At 36.8% G+C, this 21093-nt stretch overlaps 1 protein-coding gene across 9 annotated transcripts in view; it reads right to left on the reverse strand.

The window, feature by feature from the left end:
* Nucleotides 1-1641: 1641 nt before the first annotated feature.
* CAPRIN2 (caprin family member 2) overlaps nucleotides 1642-21093 on the reverse strand; it is a 45268-nt gene continuing 25816 nt past the window's right edge. For 2 of the 9 annotated variants that reach the window (XM_023256901.2, XM_023256894.2), the window contains 10 exons: nucleotides 19985-20107; nucleotides 18095-18176; nucleotides 17024-17079; nucleotides 13957-14061; nucleotides 11706-11852; nucleotides 8801-8969; nucleotides 7187-7369; nucleotides 6323-6423; nucleotides 3731-3794; nucleotides 1642-2561 (listed from right to left, as the gene is read on the reverse strand). In XM_023256901.2, coding sequence (XP_023112669.2) covers nucleotides 1993-2561; nucleotides 3731-3794; nucleotides 6323-6423; nucleotides 7187-7369; nucleotides 8801-8969; nucleotides 11706-11852; nucleotides 13957-14061; nucleotides 17024-17079; nucleotides 18095-18176; nucleotides 19985-20107 — 1599 coding nt within the window. In that variant the 3' untranslated portion in view covers nucleotides 1642-1992. Of the gene's footprint in view, nucleotides 2606-3730; nucleotides 3795-6322; nucleotides 6424-7186; nucleotides 7370-8800; nucleotides 8970-11705; nucleotides 11853-13956; nucleotides 14062-17023; nucleotides 17080-18094; nucleotides 18177-19984; nucleotides 20108-21093 lie in introns of all 9 variants that reach the window. The other 7 variants (XM_023256896.2, XM_045061616.1, XM_045061615.1 and 4 more) reach the window with 7 other exon arrangements.

Here is a 21093-nt window from a genome sequence, read left to right on the forward strand (position 1 = left end):
CCCTGTGCTGACAGCTCAGAGCCTGGAGACTGCTTCGGATTCTGTGTCTCCCTCTCTCTCTGCCCCTCCCCCGCTTGTGCTCTCTCTCGCTCTCAAACATAAACAAACATAAAAAATTATTTTTAATATATTGACTATAATAATTTAATGCTCTTATACCATCTCCTTGAGATTACTTACCACCTCAGAGTGAGAGGTGTTTAACAGAAAACTTTCAAAACAAGATCAAAACGAGAAATTTCTGCCTTAGCTAGTAACTTGCCTTGGTTGCAGGTTAACAATGCCCTTCTCCAACCCTTCCTATATTCCAGAATACAAAATGCTTACTTTAATTTTTTTTTAATTTTTTTTAATATTTATTATTTGAGAAAGAGACAGAGAGCAAGCAGGGGAGGGGCAGAGAGAGAGGGAGACACAGAATCGGAAGCAGGCTCCAGGCTCTGAGCTGCCAGCACAGAGCCCAACGCAGGGCTCAAACCCACAGACTGCAAGATCATAACCTGGGCTGAAGTCAGCAGCCTAACTGACTGAGCCACCCAGGCACCCCTAAAAATGCTTACTTTTAAAAACTATGCTTTAGGGGCGCCTGGGTGGCTCAGTCGGTTGAGCGTCCAACTTTGGCTCAGGTCATGATCTCACAGCTCGTGAGTTCAAGCCCCGCGTTGGGCTCTGTGCTGACAGCTCGGAGCCTGGAGCCTGCTTGGGATTCTGTGTCTCCCTCTCTCTGCCCCTCCCCCGCTTGTGCTATCTCTGTTTCTCAAAAATGAATAAATGTAAAAAAAAAAAAATTAAAAAAACACTATGCTTTAATTAATAAAATTATTAAGCTCTTATTCATGAGAAACATAAATAAGCTTAAATTGTGAAGTGTGAGAATACATGCCTAAAATGGTTACTAAACTCTGTCAATGCCTGCTATACTAATACTACATCACACACACACACACACACACACACACACACACAATTCTGTAAGTATGTGGAATGAAAAAAAAATCATAGCACCTAACATTTATTAAATGCTTACGTGCCAGGCACTGTGTTAAGTCTTTTAGATATTCTTAGTTGAACTTCACATTTGCCCTAGGAGGTCGTGGAAATGGTCTATTAAAAAAAAGAGAGAGAGAGAGAAAGAAAGAGAAGGTAGGGGGGATCTTAGAGGTAAAATAACTTGCCCAAGATCAGTAACTAAGTGGCAAAATCAGGACTCAAACACAGCACTGCCTGACCAGAAATCTTTTAAACATTCTACCTACTCAAATTGAGAATCCACTAGAAGGTATAAGCTTCACTGATGTCAGACCAGTAGTATTAGCTGTGTACCTATCTACTATTGTATCCTGTATTATTATACAAGTAGTAGGTACTTAAAAATAGCTAACAGATAATAGCATGTCCTAATGCAAAATAGCTTCAAAAAGAAATGTTATTTAGCCAAAGGAAAACAGAGGATATCTTCTGATGAATGACAGGTATAACATCAGAGAAAACTCTAAAAAGAGCTATTATATATAGTCTTACTTTAAAATAATAGTATGAACCATGAATTAACACCCATCCAAAAGTTATCAGTGATGCATAGCAAAAAATTCAATACTTTACCCCTTAACTAAATGTTTAATCAAATAAGAACACTGAAGGTGCATGTAACTTTTTTATTGAGGCACAACAAGGCATTATAACTTGCCTGAACTTGAGGCAGTCAGTTTAGTAAGCTGAACGTTAATACAGTTAAGGATTAAGTGCAAACAATATACATTCACAGCTTGACTAGCGAGGCTACATCACAATTTATAAAGTGCCAGATTAGTGCTAATTGTCATTCAGCTTGAAATTTTTCACCTTGGGGAGGAAAACAAAAAAAGTAAGGACCTCCACCTTCCTCTAGGAAAGAAAACATTTTCCTAAACCAGTCACAAGGGCAAAGACTACTTCTCCTTTAACCCTACTAATTAGAACACCATTCTTTTACTGTCAATTCTGTACTGACTTTCAATCTTGATAAAGAAGATAGCCTGAAAATGTAGAATATTTCCAACTACTTCCATAAATTGCTCCCCTGTGCAAACGTAACCATATCTGGTCTCCCTGGAAGAGCTGAAGAATTGCATGATTGCTAGCAGTTTCATGGTCTGGAGCACCATCATTGGCATAGGCAGATACCAAGACCTCTTCATTCTTCATGAGGTTGACATATAGTGGCACATTCACTGCCAGCTTTAGCATGTGAAAAATGAAAACATAAGTGCCATTCACCGGGCAATTAAATCTACCAAGCTGAAGATCAAAAGTTTCTCCCAAGTTGTTTAGAAGAAGATCAAACACGATAGGTTGGTCTAAAGTTCCAGGGGCGAGATTAGAGGTTCTGGCTGCTGAGAAGGCAACGCGCATCTGCTGAGGCAGGGGATAGACGTGTACTGGCAGTATGGTGGCTGCTGGATTTGTCACGGGCACATCCACAGGGGTCATGCTACGGGAGTCTCCTTGTCCAGAGTCACCACTGTTAAATGTTTCGTTGTCTCTTTCTGGGCTGCTCACCTGAGAAGAATCACTCCACCCTGCTGTTTTATTAGCAACAGTGAGTTTCTCATAATGAAGCAGTTAGCTTTGAACACAATATTTAACATTAGTCGGCTACTGAAATACAGATAAAAATACATTTTATAGTAAATTCTAAAACAAAAACAACAAAGTATAGCTACAGTATACTTTTCTAAAGTTTTCTAGCAATAGGCTTTCATATTACTATTAAGCCAAAAAGGACCTAGATGATCTTATCTAGTGGGCCTCATTGTTTTTTAAGATTTTTTTTTTTTTTAAGAAAATTAGCCTCCAGGAAATGCTAAGTTACTAGTTAAAGATTAGCAAAGTCTGAAACCCAGGTTTGAACACTCTTTTTACTTCTTTTATCTTTCTTCTGTAATTCTCACTCAGTTCTTCATTCCTCAGTGATAAATCTACTCAAACTATCTAATGTACAAGGACTCAAGAAAACTGAGATTACATAAAAGAACCAACTTTTAGAAATACTTGCCACTCAAAGATACTCTGTTATGATACTAAGCCCCATGATGAATGCCTGTTCTTCATTTCCAAGTTAATGTGATATCATGAAATCTTAACGTTTTAAGTACTACACAAAAACATAGCTCAGATAGAAGGCCAAGGCAGTGTGAATACTGATTGTTTTCTTAAAAGGAAAAGATTGTTTTTCTGTGATAAAGTTAGTTAATCTTCAGTAATTCTTGATTTTCTCAGTTACACTGAATCTTTTCTACTAAAGGTCCTATTAAACCTTCACATTTTAAAAAGTATTATAATATCTTCTGAAATTTCAAGTCATGGTGTCTTAATTGCTGCTTTTTCCTATCTTTCAATGTAGTGACACTAGAGTATCTAGAAATGCCCATTATTATAAGAAACATCATCCTGAATCATCACATGAAACTATTTGAAGTATGCAAGATGAATACATATCATAGGCTGAATTATGCTGTGGTGTCAATCAAACTGAAAAAGCACACACATACACTTTTAATCTAAATGGACAACTGGTTTCCACAGCCATTCCAGTAGTCTAGTATTTCCCTCAGGTCTTCAGTACTACATTTATGCAAAATGAAAACTTTAAAAGCTAAATGGTGAAAACAATGTACTCGGGGGAGAACTTCACAGAAGACAAAGAAAGATCTAGAGGTACGTTCTGTGTAACCCAGTTAATCATCCTTACCTCTTGAATTTGTCCGAGGACCACCAGATGTCCCTCCTCGCTTGTAACACTGCTGGAAATTATCCTGAAACAAACACGTAATATTTAACCTTGGCACCAAAAATGCAAGATGATAGTCCTTTCCCAGTGTTATTGGCTGGTAAATTTGTAAGATTAAAGTCCTCTTAGCCTTTTCTCTACCCTTCCCCAGCAGCCACAGAGGCTCAGATGTTTCCAAACACCAAGAAAGGCAAAAAGGACAACAATAGCAATACTTGCTTCATCTGTGAATTAACCTGACCAACTAGGTATGCTAATAATTGCAAAAACAAGAAGGCATCCAGGAAACACTATGTAAAAGATACAATGTGAGGTAATGAGGGAAATTCAGAAATATGGCCTGGTCCTCTATCCCTTATCGCAAGATAAAGGGAAATAATAAGGCAAGAACACAGACTATTTCAATCTTGCTCTATTTATAGATCAAACTGTGAAGACAATTATGAACTACATCAGGATTTTGTTTTATTTTGACAGAGAGATTGGTTAAGAATTATACCATATGAATGTACTATTGCCTGAAAACATAATTTAATATCCTCAAGAAAAAAATGTTCATGAGGCAACATTTCAAACAGACTCCCAGGTATGTTGAAAGTCAGCCTCCAGACAACGCATGAAAAGAATGATCAGTGGCATGATTAAATTAGCACATACAATAAAAATAAACACATGCAATAAAAAATTTAAACAGGACAAGAAGGCACACAATAATTAAGTCTCCTACCCCAAACTCCTAATCCTTTTCCCAGTAGCAACAACTATCTCATGTTTTCTCAGCAAGAAATTGACTTTCTTTTTTTTTTTTTAATGTAACCTCTAGGCCTAATGTGGGGCTTGACCTCATGACCCTGAGGATCAAAAGTCACATGCTATACTGACTGAGCCAGCCAGGCATCCCAGCAAGACATTTAAAGCAGCACAAAAAATTCCAGAATATTGGTGTTAACAACAGCTCCATTATAGGCACCTGGGTGGCTCAGTCAGTTGAGCGTCCAACTTCAGTTCACGTTATGATCTCACGATTCCTGAGTTCAAGCCCCACAGCAGACTGGCTGCTGTCAGCCTGTCAGTGCAGAGCCTGCTTCAGATCCTGTCTCTCCCTTTGCCTCTCCCTCCTTACACTCAAAAAATAAATAAAATATTTAAAATTTTTTTTTTTTAAAGGAGCTGTTCATTACTGTCTGACATTACCGTGCTAAGCCTTCATGTATGTTAATTCACTTAATCCTCAGGATATCTCAGAAAGTAATCCTCACAACACTTCAGAGTAAGATGAGTCTTCATCCAACAGATGAGGAACCACAGATCAGAAAGTTTACTCAACATACCCAAGGTCACACAACAAAGGAAGTGATGAAATCAGGAATCAAACCCAAGTCATTTAAGTGATTTGGTGTGTTCTTCGAGGTGTGTTCTTAACCCCCTTTTCAATACTGTCTCTGTATAGACATCTACCTTACCTCATTTAACTAACTGTAAGCTCCTCAAAAACAGGTACTTTATATCACAACAGAATTCAGTGGGAAACCACATACTTAAAAACTTGTAAAACTTCAAAACTGAAAATTCTGATGTATTCAGTCATACCCATAGATGATCAATGACAAAGAGGTCCCACGGTTTGTTAAAGTAGAATGTCTAACCTCTTACCAGTCTTTTATCATATATAGTAAAGAAAATCTGAGCTATTCAAATAAAAATAAAAAAAATAAATTTTTGAAAAATACTTTTGCTATACCAGGTACCTAGAAAAGTTAAACTGAAAGCAACATAATGAAGTTGGGGCGCCTAGGTGGCTCAGTCGGCTAAGCACCCAAATCTTGGTTTCAGTTCAGGTCATGATCCCAGAATCGTGGGATCAAGCCCCATGTCGGGCTCCACATGGAGCATGGGGACTGTGTGAGATTCTCTCTCTCCCCTTCAAAAAAAAAAGGAAAAGAAAATTATAATAAAGTTAAGCTCATAGGGTCTGGAGTTAGGAAACATGCAGTCTCATGTTAATTCTACCATTCATTTGCTGAGTGACCTCAGATAAGTAATTTGTTTCTGAACCCCAGTTTCTCTCAAAAGGTGGAGGAGTGAATGAGTTAATGCAAACAACATGATAAATAAAGTTCTTAAGACCTTCTAAGTTCTGTGTAACAGACAATTGTCATTTATCTTCTGTAGGTTACTTGAAAAGCTTCCAACTCAACTCTCCACAGTACTGACAAGTAGTTCTAAAACAAAGAGTGCCTTAGGGTGTCTGGGTGGCTGTCAGTTAAGTGTTGGACTCCAGCTCAGGTCATGATCTCACGGTTTGTGGGTTGAAGCCCCGTGTCAGACTCTGTGCTGACAGCTAAGAGCCTGAAGCCTGCTTTGGATTCTGTCTGTCTCTGCCCCTCCCCTGCTCATATTCTGTCTATCTCTCTCTCAAAAATAAACATTTCAAAAATTTAAAAAAAAACAAAGAGTGCCTTATACCAAATACACTGTGACTCGGCTATAGTTTAATCACAGCTTAACATCAACAACTGTACTATATTATTCAACTATGACAACTATTCTTACCCTTTGGGAATAAGGTGTTCCAGGATACTCTCTAGCTTGGAACTGTAGCTGGCTATAATTTCCATTGGTAATTGAAGGTGGTCCTCTATAAGTATCAAAACCTAATAAACAAACAACTTAAATAAAATTATGGGCAAAATTATACTAAACTTTTAAATAGTCTAATTCTATACCACTTTAAAAGTTAAACTGATCCTATAATACCATCATTAGATTTATGCCTTCTTTAAGCAAACTCTACTAATATTGCTTCCACAGGAAAACACGTATTTATAAAATACCGCTAACTTCAAATAAGCCAAGGGCAGAGATTTACTACTGCTACAATGCAGATGGGGTTCAAAAAGGTGCATGGTTAAGGCCTGTCTAGCGCAATTCTGCTAATACCAAGAGAATAACATGTGGAACCATATCTAAGACTTAAGAAAATATCACTATTACAGTCTCAAAATTTACATTTTTATGTATAGTATCCTCTCATAGAAAAATAACTAGAAAATGGGCACTGATTATGACACATTTTGAGACATATTTTTATTTGACATAGTTTGACTTGGGGCAGTCAAGTCAATTAAAAAAAAGTAAGTATTCAAATATGAAAACCCACATTCATCCCCGGAAAAGAAAGATGCTCAACCTTTCACTGCAGCAAGTCACAGGATCAATCTGCTTTTCATACAAACAGTTCCTCTGTTATATAGGCAACAGGTATATTAGAAAAGCTATATTTTACAGAAATAGGGAATTTTCTACCACAATAGGGAGGGCAACTAAAAAAGGAACAAGGTAAAGTAAAAATAGTTTGAGTTAAGTAAATATATAAACAAAATAATTCAGTATAATTAAATTTTGTTCAGAGCATACCTTTATAACCACCAGGGGACCGATACGAATTGGTTAGTAATCTCCCACCACGAGTACATCCTCTAACAGATCCCCGGCTATTGACAAATGGTTGAGAGGGTCTGGGAAATACATTCGTCTGTGCTGGGTAAAAGGCAAGGCTACCATTGCTTACTTGAATAGTTCCATCAGGATAACTTGCTGCTTAAGGAAACAGTTTTAAGTCCAAGAGTTAAATGGTAACAAAGATTTAATATTCTTTATACTTAAAAGTCACTGTATATCAAAACCTTTAATATAATTTTCTCCCTTTGAAAAAAAAAAAAAACAACAGGTGCTATATATACATGTACGTATATATAGAGATCCTGGTATCTATACATATATTTAGGTAATAGAATGTTATTCAGCCTTAAAAAGGTAAGAAATTCTGACACATGCTACAACATGGATGAAATCTTGAAGACATTATGCTGAACGAAATAGGCCAGTCACAAAAGGACAAATACTGTCTGTTTCCACTTACTCTAGGTAAGTACCTAGAGTAGTCAAATTCATAGAGTAGAATGGTAGTTGCCAGGGGGCAGTAGGAAGAGGGGGAGGGAGAGTTAGTGTTAAATGGGTACAGAGTTCATTTGGGAAAGATGAAAAAGTCCTTAGAGATGAATGGTGGTGATGGCTACACAACCATCTGGCCATACACTTAAAAATGGTTAAAATGGTAAATTTTATGTTATGTATATTTGGCCACAATTAAAGGAAAAAAGGCTAAACACCCCAGATCAAGGAGTAAAAGACAATGAATTTTAATTAATACTATACGTAAGAAGGCACAGGACAAATATCCCTTATGTAAATCATCTACACTATGTTTTCACTCAGTACAAGTGAGAACAGAATGAGGTCATTGGTGGCTAGGTCCAAGGATTTACATTTAGTATCTCTTGTGAGTAACCAAATACCTCTAATGTTCAACTCATTTACTCAGGCTTAAGTTTTAGAAAACTCAATGGGGATCTGAAACACCAACACTAAAAATCTACAGGTGTTTATCAAATTAGGAAATAACTACAAAGTTGCCTATTCTTTCATGTATTTGGATAGCATAAAAGAGCAAAACAGTTTTTCATCTCTAAGCAAACAATGGAAAAGCATACAAAATTATATCTTTGCATTAATCAATGCTTTATTGTAAGAGGGAAAAAGAGAGAAAAGGCCAGATAGCTATCTGTCTGTGCTAAAAGATTTAACGGAGTGATTTCAAAACTCTTCTAGTAGAAGAAGGGCACTTCTATAGGAGGGCACTATATATATATATATATATATATCGCTATATATATATATCGCCCTATCTACTTCTATTACCGTCCATGGTAATCAAATCAATCATATTTAAAAATATGAACCTACTTCAAGGTTTAATCAACCATCTAGGTTCTACCTCTACAAAAGTTAAAATTAATAGGCGAACTTAATTAATAGAAGAAAGGCATTTAAGTGTTTCTCAACACTTGAACATGCGAAGAAATAATGCTTACTAGTCAAGAAAGAACCCTTAAAGTATCACTACTGAATTGCTTTCCATTCTACCAGCTGTCATCTAAGTCTTCTAAATATCATATGCAAAGATCTTACCAGTCTCTTGAGAAAGGACAGTTTGTTCTACATGTATAGCTGGCAGTTGGCACTGGGGTGGTGTTTGTGTACTTGCTGTAGTAAAACTTTGATTGTAGCCAGGTGAATAAGGGGATTCTTTTACTTCTTGTTCTTTCCGTGGAGGCAGAGGTGCATTAACATTAAACACCTTAAGAGACAAAGGGTACACTAAGTCCTTTGTAATGTTTCATAGAAAAGGATTAAGGATGACGTCCAACAAAGTTCTCCAACATTCAAAAACTTCTATTTGACAGGCAAAGGACTTAAATGGACATTTCTCCAAAGAAGAGAAATGGCCAATAAGCACATGAAAAGATGCTCAGCATCACAGTCATTAGGGAAATACAAATGAAAACCACAATAATATACCACTTCATACTCATTAGGATGGCTGATACCAAAAGAAAAAAAAAAAAGAGAAAATCTAAGTGTTGGCAAAGATGTGGTGTAATTTGAGCCTTGTGCATTACTGGTAGGAATGTAAAATGATGCAACCAACTGTAGAAAACAGTGTGGTTGCTCCTCAAAAAGTTAAACATGCAATTACCATATGATCCAGCAAATCCACTTCTAAAATATAACCAAAGTACTGAAAGCAGAGGCTCACATTTTGTACATCAATGTTCATAGCAGCATTATTCACAATAGGCAAAAGGGGGGCGCCTGGGTGGCTCAGTCGGTTAAGCGTCCGACTTCAGCTCAGGTCACGATCTCACAGACCGTGAGTTCGAGCCCCGCGTCAGGCTCTGGGCTGATGGCTCAGAGTCTGGAGCCTGTTTCCGGTTCTGTGTCTCCCTCTGTCTCTCTGCCCCTCCCCCATTCATGCTCTGTCTCTGTCTCAAAAATAAACGTTAAAAAAAAAAAATTGGGGCGCCTGGGTGGCGCAGTCGGTTAAGTGTCCGACTTCAGCCAGGTCACGATCTCGCGGTCCGTGGGTTCGAGCCCCGCGTCGGGCTCTGGGCTGATGGCTCAGAGTCTGGAGCCTGTTTCCGATTCTGTGTCTCCCTCTCTCTCTGCCCCTCCCCCGTTCATGCTCTGTCTCTCTCTGTCCCAAAAATAAATAAACGTTGAAAAAAAAAAATTAAAAAAAAAAAATTAAAAAAAAAAAAACAATAGGCAAAAGGTGGAAACAATCCAAATGTTCAACAGCTGAATGGATAAACAAAATGTGGTTTGGACATACAATAGAATATTATTTAGCTATAAAAAAATGAAATTCTGATCCATAATACAACATGAATAAACCTTGAAAATATTTTGCTAAATGAAATAAGTCATATACAAAAGGGCAAATAATGTGATTCCACTTATCTGAGTACTTAGAACAGGTAATGAGGCAAAAAGAAGATAGGTTACTAGAAGCTGGAGACAGGGAGGAATAAAAAGCTATTATTTAATGAGTATAGTTTAATGGTTTGGATGATGAAAATGTTTTGGAAACAGTGGAAATGGTTGTACAACACTGTAGATGTACTAAACATCACTGAATTATACACTTAAAAATGGTTAAAATGGTAAATTTTATGTCATACGTATTTTACTATGGCAAAAAAAAACCTATCTGGTTTCTAGTAGATCTAAACTCAAATACAAAAATTAATCTTCCTGCTATTATGATATAATAATGCTTACTGAGCATGAAAGCTACACAGGCCAAGAGAGTACTTTTTCAAAAATTAAAGATGAAAAAACTCTGCCACCTACCAAATTTCTACCACATGGCAGGCAAATGACCTGTCCAGACTCTGGCCATTGTCTATAAAGTAGCACTTCCATTACTCTCCAGCTCCCTTACCCTGCTCCATTTTTCCCCATGACACAGGTGACATTTCCCCGTATGTATATACATATATATATGTATATGTATACACATATATATGTGTGTGTGCATATTTTTCTCTCTAGCCCTCTCACCTCCATTATCAAATGTAAGCTTCTTGAGCACAAAGACTTGTCTCTTTTTCACTGCCAATACCCAACCCCAGTGATTAAGAACAGTATCTGATTTCATTAACGAGAAAAAGTTAATAAAACCAATGTGGCAATACTGTGCAGGAGGGACTGACAGGGTAAGAGGGAAAACAAAGAAACTAATCAGTTCTAAAAGGCCAAGCATGAAGTGATAAAACTAGTGAATTTAGGTGCCTGAATTCAAAAGTTTATCTCCCTGCATTGTATCTGCTTTCCATTGCCACTCCACTGGCCCCACCCTACCACCATCACTGAAAAGTATCCAGAGTGCGGCATTAAGCATCATCAGATACTTACTGGCTAAGACTTTTTTTCTAAAGAACTGTTCTATACTATTCTGTTTTAGAGAGTAAACATATAAACCTAGCTATATTACCTTGAAAAATGTTTTAAGCTTAAACAATTTGCAGAGGAATGTGTAATTCAGAATACCACACAAATTGGAACAATTATCCAAAATCAGCATAAGATCAAAATAAAATCAAATGAAAGTTTCCAGAATGACAGAACACCCAAGTATGTGCCCTATATTTCAGGCTATTGATGCTATGGAACATCACTAGTGTGGTATTAGTAATGGTTAGTATTATTAGGCTGTTCACAGAAAATTATGTTTCTCACCCACACTTTTTTTTTTTAATTAATATGAACCCTCAGGTTTGCCTGCTACTAATTTTCTGAGTGGGGAAAATGTTCTGATAAAATATCCATTCAAAATTCTCAAGGCTTTGGATTTAATACTCTTTCACCACAAACAATATTTGCATTGGACAAAGCAAGGATCAACCCAAATAAGAGCAATACAAAAGGCAAAGTTTTTCACATAGTAAGTACCCAATAATGGACGTAAGAGAAACAATGGCTTTTTAACAGGAACAATGAACTGTAATCACCATTCACGTTTCATACTCACTGTCTGCATGGCTTGAAAGGGCGCTGTGTTAATCGTTACTGAACTACTACTTGCTGGAGGTGACTGGAAGCCCTGTTCAGAGCCCTTTGACATGGGAGGATTTGAAGAAGCTAGTGAAGATGGTTGCTTGCTTGGGGGAACTGCTGCCTGGGAAGGAGAAATGCAGCATCAGCCAATCACCTGCCATATAACAAGCAGTTAACTTACACTAAACCCCAGACTGGCCTAAGTCAGCAAGTTCTAAAGGATGACATTCGGACACAGGAATGCAAAAGAATAGCTTCTGCTTACAATTTCAAATCACAACTGCTGAGGATGCACACTAGCATTTGCTGTGCACAGCTTGCTGACTAAGTGAAAGAGTCTTACTATTAATCAGTCTAACAGATGAGGTACTGAACTTTTTATGAGTACCTAGTCAAACCCTGAAATGGTAGTTTCCAACTAAGAATCTAATATTATTCCAAATCTATACAGAAGAATTACGAAAAATCTTGGGTTAGTTGCTTAGTCAATGTTAATTTTTCTGGATTTTAAAGTCTTATTCCTGGATTTCTAAGTCAGCTGCCTTTAAAAAAGAAAATCAAACCTGATCTAATTTAAATAATACTTATCTATGGTAATAAGCAAATCCTTGACGTAACAGATTACAAATCCAAAGGCTTAAAAAGATACCAAAAAACCAGTCCTAATCAGATTATGAAACAGAGCTGTGACTCACTTGGTCACACCTTCCTCTTCTTAAAATGAGGAACGAAGTAATTTTAATTTAGACCAAGTCTACACCATAAAAATTAATGTGTATCTATATATTCTTATATTCTGTAATGAATACATTATCTTGTATAATACCGAACCAAAAATAGTAAAATCTAAGAGCTGCTAAATTAATCTAAAAAAAATCATGCTATCTTGCTATGCCTATTTCAAGGATTTGCTCAAACTTAGCAAAAACTATCATTTTAGAATTGAAAGCACAAACATAATATAGTTGACCCTTGAAAAACACACAGGTTAGGAGTGCTGAACCCCAATGTCAAAAATCCACATATAACTCTTGACTCCCCAAAAACTTAACTACTAATAGCTTATAGAGATGGAAAGGAAGCCTTACCAATAATATAAACAGTCGATTAACACATATTTTGTAAGGTATATGTATTATATATTGTATTCTTACAACAAAGTAACCTAGAGAAAAGACAATGTTAAGAAAAGCATAAGGCCCAGTGTCTATCAGTAGATGAATGGATAAAGATGTGGTGTGTGCGTGCGTGTGTGTGTAATGAAATATTATTCAGCCATAAAAAAGAATGAAATCTTGCCATTTGCAACAACAGGGATAAGCTAGAGAGGATAATGCTAAGCAAAAGAAGTCAGCCAGAGAAAGATAAGTACTGTAAGATTTTACTCATATATGGAATTTAAGAAACAAAACAAATGAGCAAAGGGTGGGGGAGGGGGGAAAGGAGAGGAAAAAAAAGAGAGAGAGACAAACCAAGAAACAAGACTCTTAACTACGCAGAACCAACTGATGGTTACCAGAGGGGAAATGGGTTAAATACATGATGGGGATTTAAGGAGTACATTTATTGTGAGGAGCACAGGGTGATTTAAGGAAGTGTTGAGTCACAATATCGTACACCTGAAACTAATATTACACTGCATGTTAACTAAATGGAATTAAAATTAAAACCTAATTTTAAAAAAAAGAAAATCATAAGAACATACATTTACAGTATTGTAGTTATCAAAAAACTAAAACGTATAAGTGGACCTTCACAGTTCAAGACCATATTGTTCAAGGGTCAACTGTGCTATCAAAATGCTTTTGACAAAATTAGCCAAAAGAAAATGTAATTCATTCCTATGGAGGTAGTGCTAATATTAACACTATAAATTTATTGAGTCTCAGTTATATAAGTAGATTTTTCTGCTAAGGATTCCATCAATATAATATATATAGTGAGAAACTTGACTTACTCCTACCTAGAGCTTTTCATCTTTTTTGACAACAGCAATTTAGACATATTTATTGTATGTGATAAGGCATTACACTACTAAGTTTACTTATATGGAAAAGTCACAGCAAAGTTACCTGTAATTCCAGGACAATATCTACAGAAAGCAATACATTAGTCAAGCATAAATGTTAAATAATTCAACTGATCATGCCTGTAATGCATAAGGTAAGCTGGTTCTGCTATTATTTTAGACAGAAAAGAAATTAGCACAATTGGCCTCTTATTACCTCAGGAGTCTCTGAGGTCATAAACTCTGTTTCAGATCCCGAAGAAGCCTGATCAGTAGTAACCAAGCAAGCATTTGAGCTACAAGTAACTGAAGAAGAAGCAGCCTAGACACAGGAAGATATAAAACATGATAAAAGGCACATTTTGTTCACTTTATATTTCTTGTGTCCTGAGCTTCATAACATGTAACTCTTACCAAGCACTCACTAGTGCCAAATACTATGCTAAACACTTTATACATATTCACGTGTTTAGTCCTAACAATAACCCTGTGAGGTAGATACAACCATCCCCATTTTATAGACAATAAGGCATAGGCAAAGATAAGTAATGGATCCAATATCACACAAAAATTAAGTTAGTGGTGAGAGAGAGTCAAACCCAAGCAGTCAGCTACATTGCCTTTCCAGGCCTGGTCACCAAAGCTACACATCTAATCCCATCCTCGTTTATCAAGATTCTTGGCCCTAGAAACCTGGCCCTCAACAGCAGTTCAATGGAAGCAGCTCAGGGCACATTCAACACTGTGAGCACAGCTCTGCCAGGGATCACAGTAACTGTGGTTTGGCTCTCTGTGCTCCCACTGTCTTAAAGAGGTAGGCAGAAGTACAAAGAGAAATGATAAGCTTAGGGCGCCTGGGTGGCTTAGTCGGTTAAGCGTCCAACTTCGGCTCAGGTCATGATCTCATGGCTTGTGAGTTCGAGCCCCACATCGGGCTCTGTGCTGACAGCTCAGAGCCTGGAGCCTGTTTCAGATCCTGTGTCTCCCTCTCTCTCTGCTCCTCCCCCATTCACACTCTGTCTCTCTCTCCCTCAAGAATAAACATAGAAAGAAAGAAAGAAAGAAAGAAAGAAAGAAAGAAAGAAAGAAAGAAAGAAAGAAAGAAAGAAAGAAAGAAAGAAAGAAAGAGAAAGAAAGAAAGAAAGAAAAATGATAAGCTCTACATAAATTACAGAGGCACCAAAGTTCTAACAAAATGTTAAAGCTAATAACATAAAACAAAAACTGGAAGAAAGCAAGCACAGGAAAAACTAAGGCTGTGACAACTGTAACCAATAAAAAACTAAAAAAGTGGCTACAAAAGAATTCTATGGCACAAAGATATTAGAACATAACAGGGAGAGATCTATAAAAATCCAGCAATCACAAGGTCTGAAGTGTCCATGACATGAATCTACTCCTTTTATCTCAATCTCAGAAGCCCAAGTAATAAAATGGGTTAATTGGAAACTAATTAATGGCAACCAAATATCCAGAGCAGTTACATTTTAGTGACCTTCTAGAGAGGGTCATCATAATAGGCCACTTCTTGGGAAGGAGATGGGGACCAAGTTTTAAAAGAGATCTTAAGAAAAAAAAATTTTTAATCCTTTTGAAATTTTATATACCTAAATAAATAGGTATAATTTAGATCCGACTAAAATATTAGAACTATTATGATACTGTAGTGTTTCTAAAACTAGGTCTTTCTTCTGGTCCTGTTTTTAAAATAACAAGACAACTGCCCAAAATAATTGGAACTGGGTATTGTGGGGAAAGAAGTTTCCTGCTGCGGAAAGATTTACAAATGTTAACCTGAGCTTTTGAATTTAAAAGGTTCACTTAACAACAACAACAAAAAATAAAGATAAATTCTTCACATTAGTATTTCTTTAGAAGTTATGGCAATTCTTGCTTCCAAATTACTGCTCTTTAAGCAGACCAGCTGAAAGCAGTTTTAGGTATGGGTGAGTAAACATGATGCTGGGGACCTGTGATTCCCAAACAATGCAGGTGCAGATTCACCCAGGAAGCTTATTACAAATATAGATGTCTAGATAACGCCCCTGGAAATTCTGATCCATTAGGTCTAAGGTGATATCTAGATATATACATCTTTAGGGGCACCTGGGTGGTTCAGTCAGTTAAGCCTCTGACTTCGGCTCACGTCATGATCTCGTGGTTCATGAGTTCAAGCCCTGCATCAGGCTCTGTGCTGATGGCGTGGAGCCTGGAGCCTGCTTCTGTGTCTCCCTCTCTCTCTGCCCCTCCCCCACTTCTGCTGTCTCTCTCAAAAAAAAAAAAAAAATTAAAAAAACCTTACAGATAGATATATAGATATATATACAGAGATACCTTTATTAAAGTGATCAAGTGCTTCTGATGCAGCCATCCACAGACCTGCCCCTGAGAACTACTAAACTAGACCAACAGCTTTTTGAAAACCTTTAACTTGTCCATTGAAAGCCTCATGTAGAACCCTAACAGCTAGAACAGGTAACATGGAACCCTTAAACCAGTACGTAGGGTGAGGGACTCAGCTCAATAAATACATTTTGAAAACTGAGCCATACCTTATCAAACTAAATATAAACCATTGTAAACAAATGGTATTTACTCAGAAGTTTTTGGACAGGAAGGCAACAACTGTTGAGCCATCTGGTCAAAATACTTAACCTATCAGGGATGCTACTGTTAAGAAAATTGCCATGAAGTTTTCAGAGGGATCCTGATAATTTTTTTTAAAGGTAATGACCAGAAAACTATCAAACCTTGTACTTTTTTTTTTTCTTGAACTTACTATTGATAGAAGTGCAATGTGGCATCAGAGATCTCAATGATCTGGTTCCTTTGTAAATCTAAGGTGTTCTGTGAAAATCAGTTCCTCAGAATGTCAACTCTTATGTGTGAAGGGAGGCAGGAGATTAGCTAACCATGTGCTAAACAAAATTAGTATCTTTCTTTAGACTCTTGACTATGCTGCTCTACCAAAGTGACTTAAGTAGCCAATGGCAGAGTAAGATTCCCAGACAAGGTATCTCTGAATTCTTCAGGCTTGCTCTTTCCTTATTAAAGTCTGCCAGCCTTCTCTATTTTAACAGATGTCTTCCCCATGATCATTAGGTAACCTTTGGAGGGCCAGTTGTACTTAATCTAAAAAACTAGATATCCTTAGAACATTTTCAATAATTTAGTTAGGCATATTAGAATCAGCAAGTCTGATCTATCTTACCAAAGCAAGAGTTTCTTCCCTGAATAACAAAGAAATTAAAAATAGCAAAGAAAGATTACTTTGGAGAAGTTACCTGTAATGGCTCTTGAAGAAAATCACTTTGACTGGAAAGATTTTGTTCTGTAGATGCTGCAGAGAGTGAAATCAACAGTAAACTATTGAGGGAGGAGAAAAGTTTATGCTTATCAACTGGGTGGAAACTAAAAGTTTATACTTTACAAAATAAGCCATAGCTAGAAAAACTAGGTCTCAAGGCCATCATGAATTTTCTGTGAGAGCTCTAAAGAGTCAGAGAGGATTTGGGAGACACTAGTCCCATCTGTGACACTAATGATGTTTTAAGGTTAAAAGGGCAAAAGCAGCATTTCAAAGCTTCCAAAAATCTATTACTTTAAAAAATGACTAGTAATAGTAAACTGGAAGATAAAATCAAAGCTATCATGAATAGTAATCAAGTGATACACTCAAATTCCAAGTTTCAAAATAACTCTTAGCTGGGTCATATGTCTTTTCAGGGTTTTTTTCCCCCTTTGGTCATGTATATTAATATGCTTTTCAATTATATAGTTTCGGTTTGGTTTTTTCTTGTTAATGTCTATCACTTTTGTTAATTACTCTTTATTCTCCTTACTTCATCCAGGAATTACTACACCCATCTTCTAGTTGGTGTCTGCTCACTACAACTGGACTGTGGCTTCAAATACCTCATTCCTCCCCTGAAATAAATGAGTGTAGAGCAAAAATCCTAACATCAGAACAGATTCAATTCTAGGTTCCGTCATTAGGTACTGTGTTAATCGATGGACTTAAATATCACTGATGTAATTTCACTCATAATTGGGATCAAAAAGTTTCAATACTAGATTTATAGAGTCAAAAGGACCCCAATCACTTCAAAATTTGCAAAACCAGCTTGTGTTTCTCCATTTAACCATCTGGAGACCTTCTATAAAAGGCAAACAGGTCAGGTGAGCACACTAATGTCTTAATGGTAATTTACCCATATATAACTGATGACACATAGATACGTTTAGAATTAACACAGAGACACAATTTAACCCTTAAGATATCTAGAGTAAAATTATTTGTAAGAGGTAACAAATGTTAGACCTATGCATGTTTACTCTCAGTTATGATTACATACCTACTGGGCTACCTGGAGTAGTTGAAGGCGGCTGTGACGATGGAATTGCACTTGAAGGTTTGTCAAAATCCAGAATAGATTCCTAAAGACAAGATTTTTTAAATCATGACTAGAAACAATTATTCATTTAAAAGCTATTACCATTGGGGCACCTGGGTGGCTCAGTCAGTTGGGTGTCTGACTCTTGATATTGGTTCGGATCATGCTCTCACAGTTGATGACATCAAGCCCCATGTTGGGCTCTGTGCTGATGGTGTGGAGCTTGCTTGGATTTCTCTCTCTCTGCCCTTCCTGTGCTCTCTCTCAAAAATAAACTTAAAAAAAAATAAACTGTTTAAAAGCTATTACCATTGCATTATTCACAACACTGTCCATAGCTATTAGCTATAAGAATCTAGCTAATAACTATCTCAAAATGTTGATAACTTACTCTTTATTTAAAAAAAAAAGTGTTTATTATGAGAGAGAGCACTCATGAGCAGGGCAGAGGCAGAGAGAGAGGAATAGAGACAGAATCCCAAGCAGGCTCCATGCTATCAGCGGAGCCTAATGCAGGGCTCAATCCCATAAACTGTGAGATCATGACCTAAGCCAAAATAGAGAAATGGACGCTTAACCAACTGAGCCACCCAGATACTCCAACAACTTAGTCTTCATAAGAGAAAGAGTTAAGAGTTAAAATCTAAAGTAACTGTCAAACCTTAAAATTATGTCAAGTAATTCCAAGGTTTAACTATGAAAAAAAAAAAAAACTCCTGACTTAAGCTCTTAAACACAAGCATTAATTCTGTAACCTTGCTTTTATTATGTCCAACAACTGAGGGTTCAACAGTCTCATCTCAACCACTAATCTAGCTCATTCATGCTCTCTGATCTTTCATAATGAGTAACGATTCTCTCCCCCATCTGCCTATCTTAGTTTTCAAATGTTTCCAACATTTTGAATAATTAAGCTACCCTTGTAGTAATCACTTTTCATCTTCAAATAACCTAAATGGGTAAGGAATTCCCTCATTTTATAAGTAGAGGATTACAGGCTAAATAACTTGCCATGGATTTTATAGCCAGTAAATAGCAGAACCGGGATTTAAACACAAGTCTAATTCCAAAGCTCAAGATCTTTTTACTACACAAAAAGATCTTATTTGTCTACTTCCTCCTTCAATAATATTGTACTATTCTGAAATTCTGTAAGACTCTGTATGACACAATTTAGCACTTAACTATTGCCACAAGTTAAAATCTTATACAACTGGAATATAAACTCCTTGAAGGCAATAAATGTCTTATGATTTTCTACATACAATAGCACCTACCAGAATGCCAAGCACAGAGTAGGTTCTCACAGTCTGAGTGGAAACTACCAATGATCTACAGCAGAAAATATATTTGAACACTTATACTTTTTACATGTTTAATTCATTACTCACAACAAACTTAGGAATAAGAATTATTATCCTCATTTTTCAAAAAAAGAACCAAGGCAAAGAGTAAAGTAACTTGCCTGAACTGTGAGACCTAGGAAGTGGCCAGAATTCCCATGCATTCTGAACACCAGAACCTAACCTCTTAGCAACTTCATTACAGGAGCGCCTGGGTGGCTTAGTCAGTTAAGCATCTGACTTTGGTTCGGGTCAGATCTCACGGTTTGTGAGTTCAAGTCCTGCATCAGGCTTTGTGCTGACAGCTCAGAGCCTGGAGCCTGCTTCAGATTCTATGTCTCCCACTCTCTCTGCCCTTTCTCCGCTCACACCCTGTGTCTCTGCCTCTCTCTCTCTAAAAATAAATAAACATTAAAAAAAAAACAAAAACACTTCACTGTAATACTTCTGATTAGAAGCGAGTAGCCCCAGGAATATCATTTAAGATTCATTTAAGAATGGCTCATACTTGCATAAAGTTACAAGTTCCTTGAATCTGGGTCATCAGATCCTGCAGTTTTTCTTTCCTCAATACTGGATCCTTTGGAAGAGTCGAGGAAGAACCTACAGGCTGATGCATAGGCTTAGGCACCTACAAAATAAACCCACAATGTATAAGAGCGAAATTCACATTCAACAGCCTAATTCAGGAAACTCACCTTATCACTACATCTTAATGAAAGCAGAACACATAGCAAAGCCCATTTATCAGATTTATGTCAGGTAAAGAATTTCCACAACAATACATTTTCTAAATAATTTAAGCAAACTTTATAAACACTTTTTCCCTTTCACAATACCTCTAATGGATATCTTTCTAAAACAACCTCTTTTCAAAGGGAAGACCCAGAGTAACAAAACTTCCTTGACAGAAAGTTTTTTCATTATGGACAATCAGCTCATGATATTCTTTATAAGATACCACTAACTGTAAGACACGCAAATGATTTTTTTTCCCCAGAGAAAAAGTTACTATCACCACATTCCACTTTTAAATGTCTGCTTTCAGAAACATTAAGAAGTAAATATGTATACAAACACATCCAAGGTTGAAGAAATACACTACTATATTTTGTTATCAGGTTAAGTACTTCGGGAGACTAATGATGTTTATAAAGTGGTTAGTCCTCACGCTACGTTGCTTATGAAAGCTGCATACCCTGAATTAGACCTAATGCTGATAGGGTTAACATCTTATAGCTGCCAGTATGTCTCCACCAGCTCCTCTTCTCCACCTTCTAATTCACTGGGAAGTCACACAGCTAAGCTTGTCAAAAGTGCCATACAAAATAAGAGTTAATAAATCCTAAGTAAATATACGAAAGACTCTTTTAGGAGAAAAGCATGAACTTTAGTGATTAATTTCACGTTATCTAGTCTTTTAGCTTTGAACTCTATTTTGTCCTTGACTGTACTTAGTCATGTTCTAGAAAGCTGATACTGCAAGACAGACAGTGTACTATATAGAGAAGCGTCCTCTCAGTCACTGAAAGGCCCTGCAAATTCAATATAATGCAGTCTGTACCATAAAGACAAATTAAATGAGTTTCAGCCTTTCCAACTAATTCTACATACTAT

The sequence above is a fragment of the Felis catus genome, chromosome B4 (genome assembly GCF_018350175.1).
Source record: "Felis catus isolate Fca126 chromosome B4, F.catus_Fca126_mat1.0, whole genome shotgun sequence".
Lineage (NCBI taxonomy): Eukaryota > Metazoa > Chordata > Mammalia > Carnivora > Felidae > Felis > Felis catus.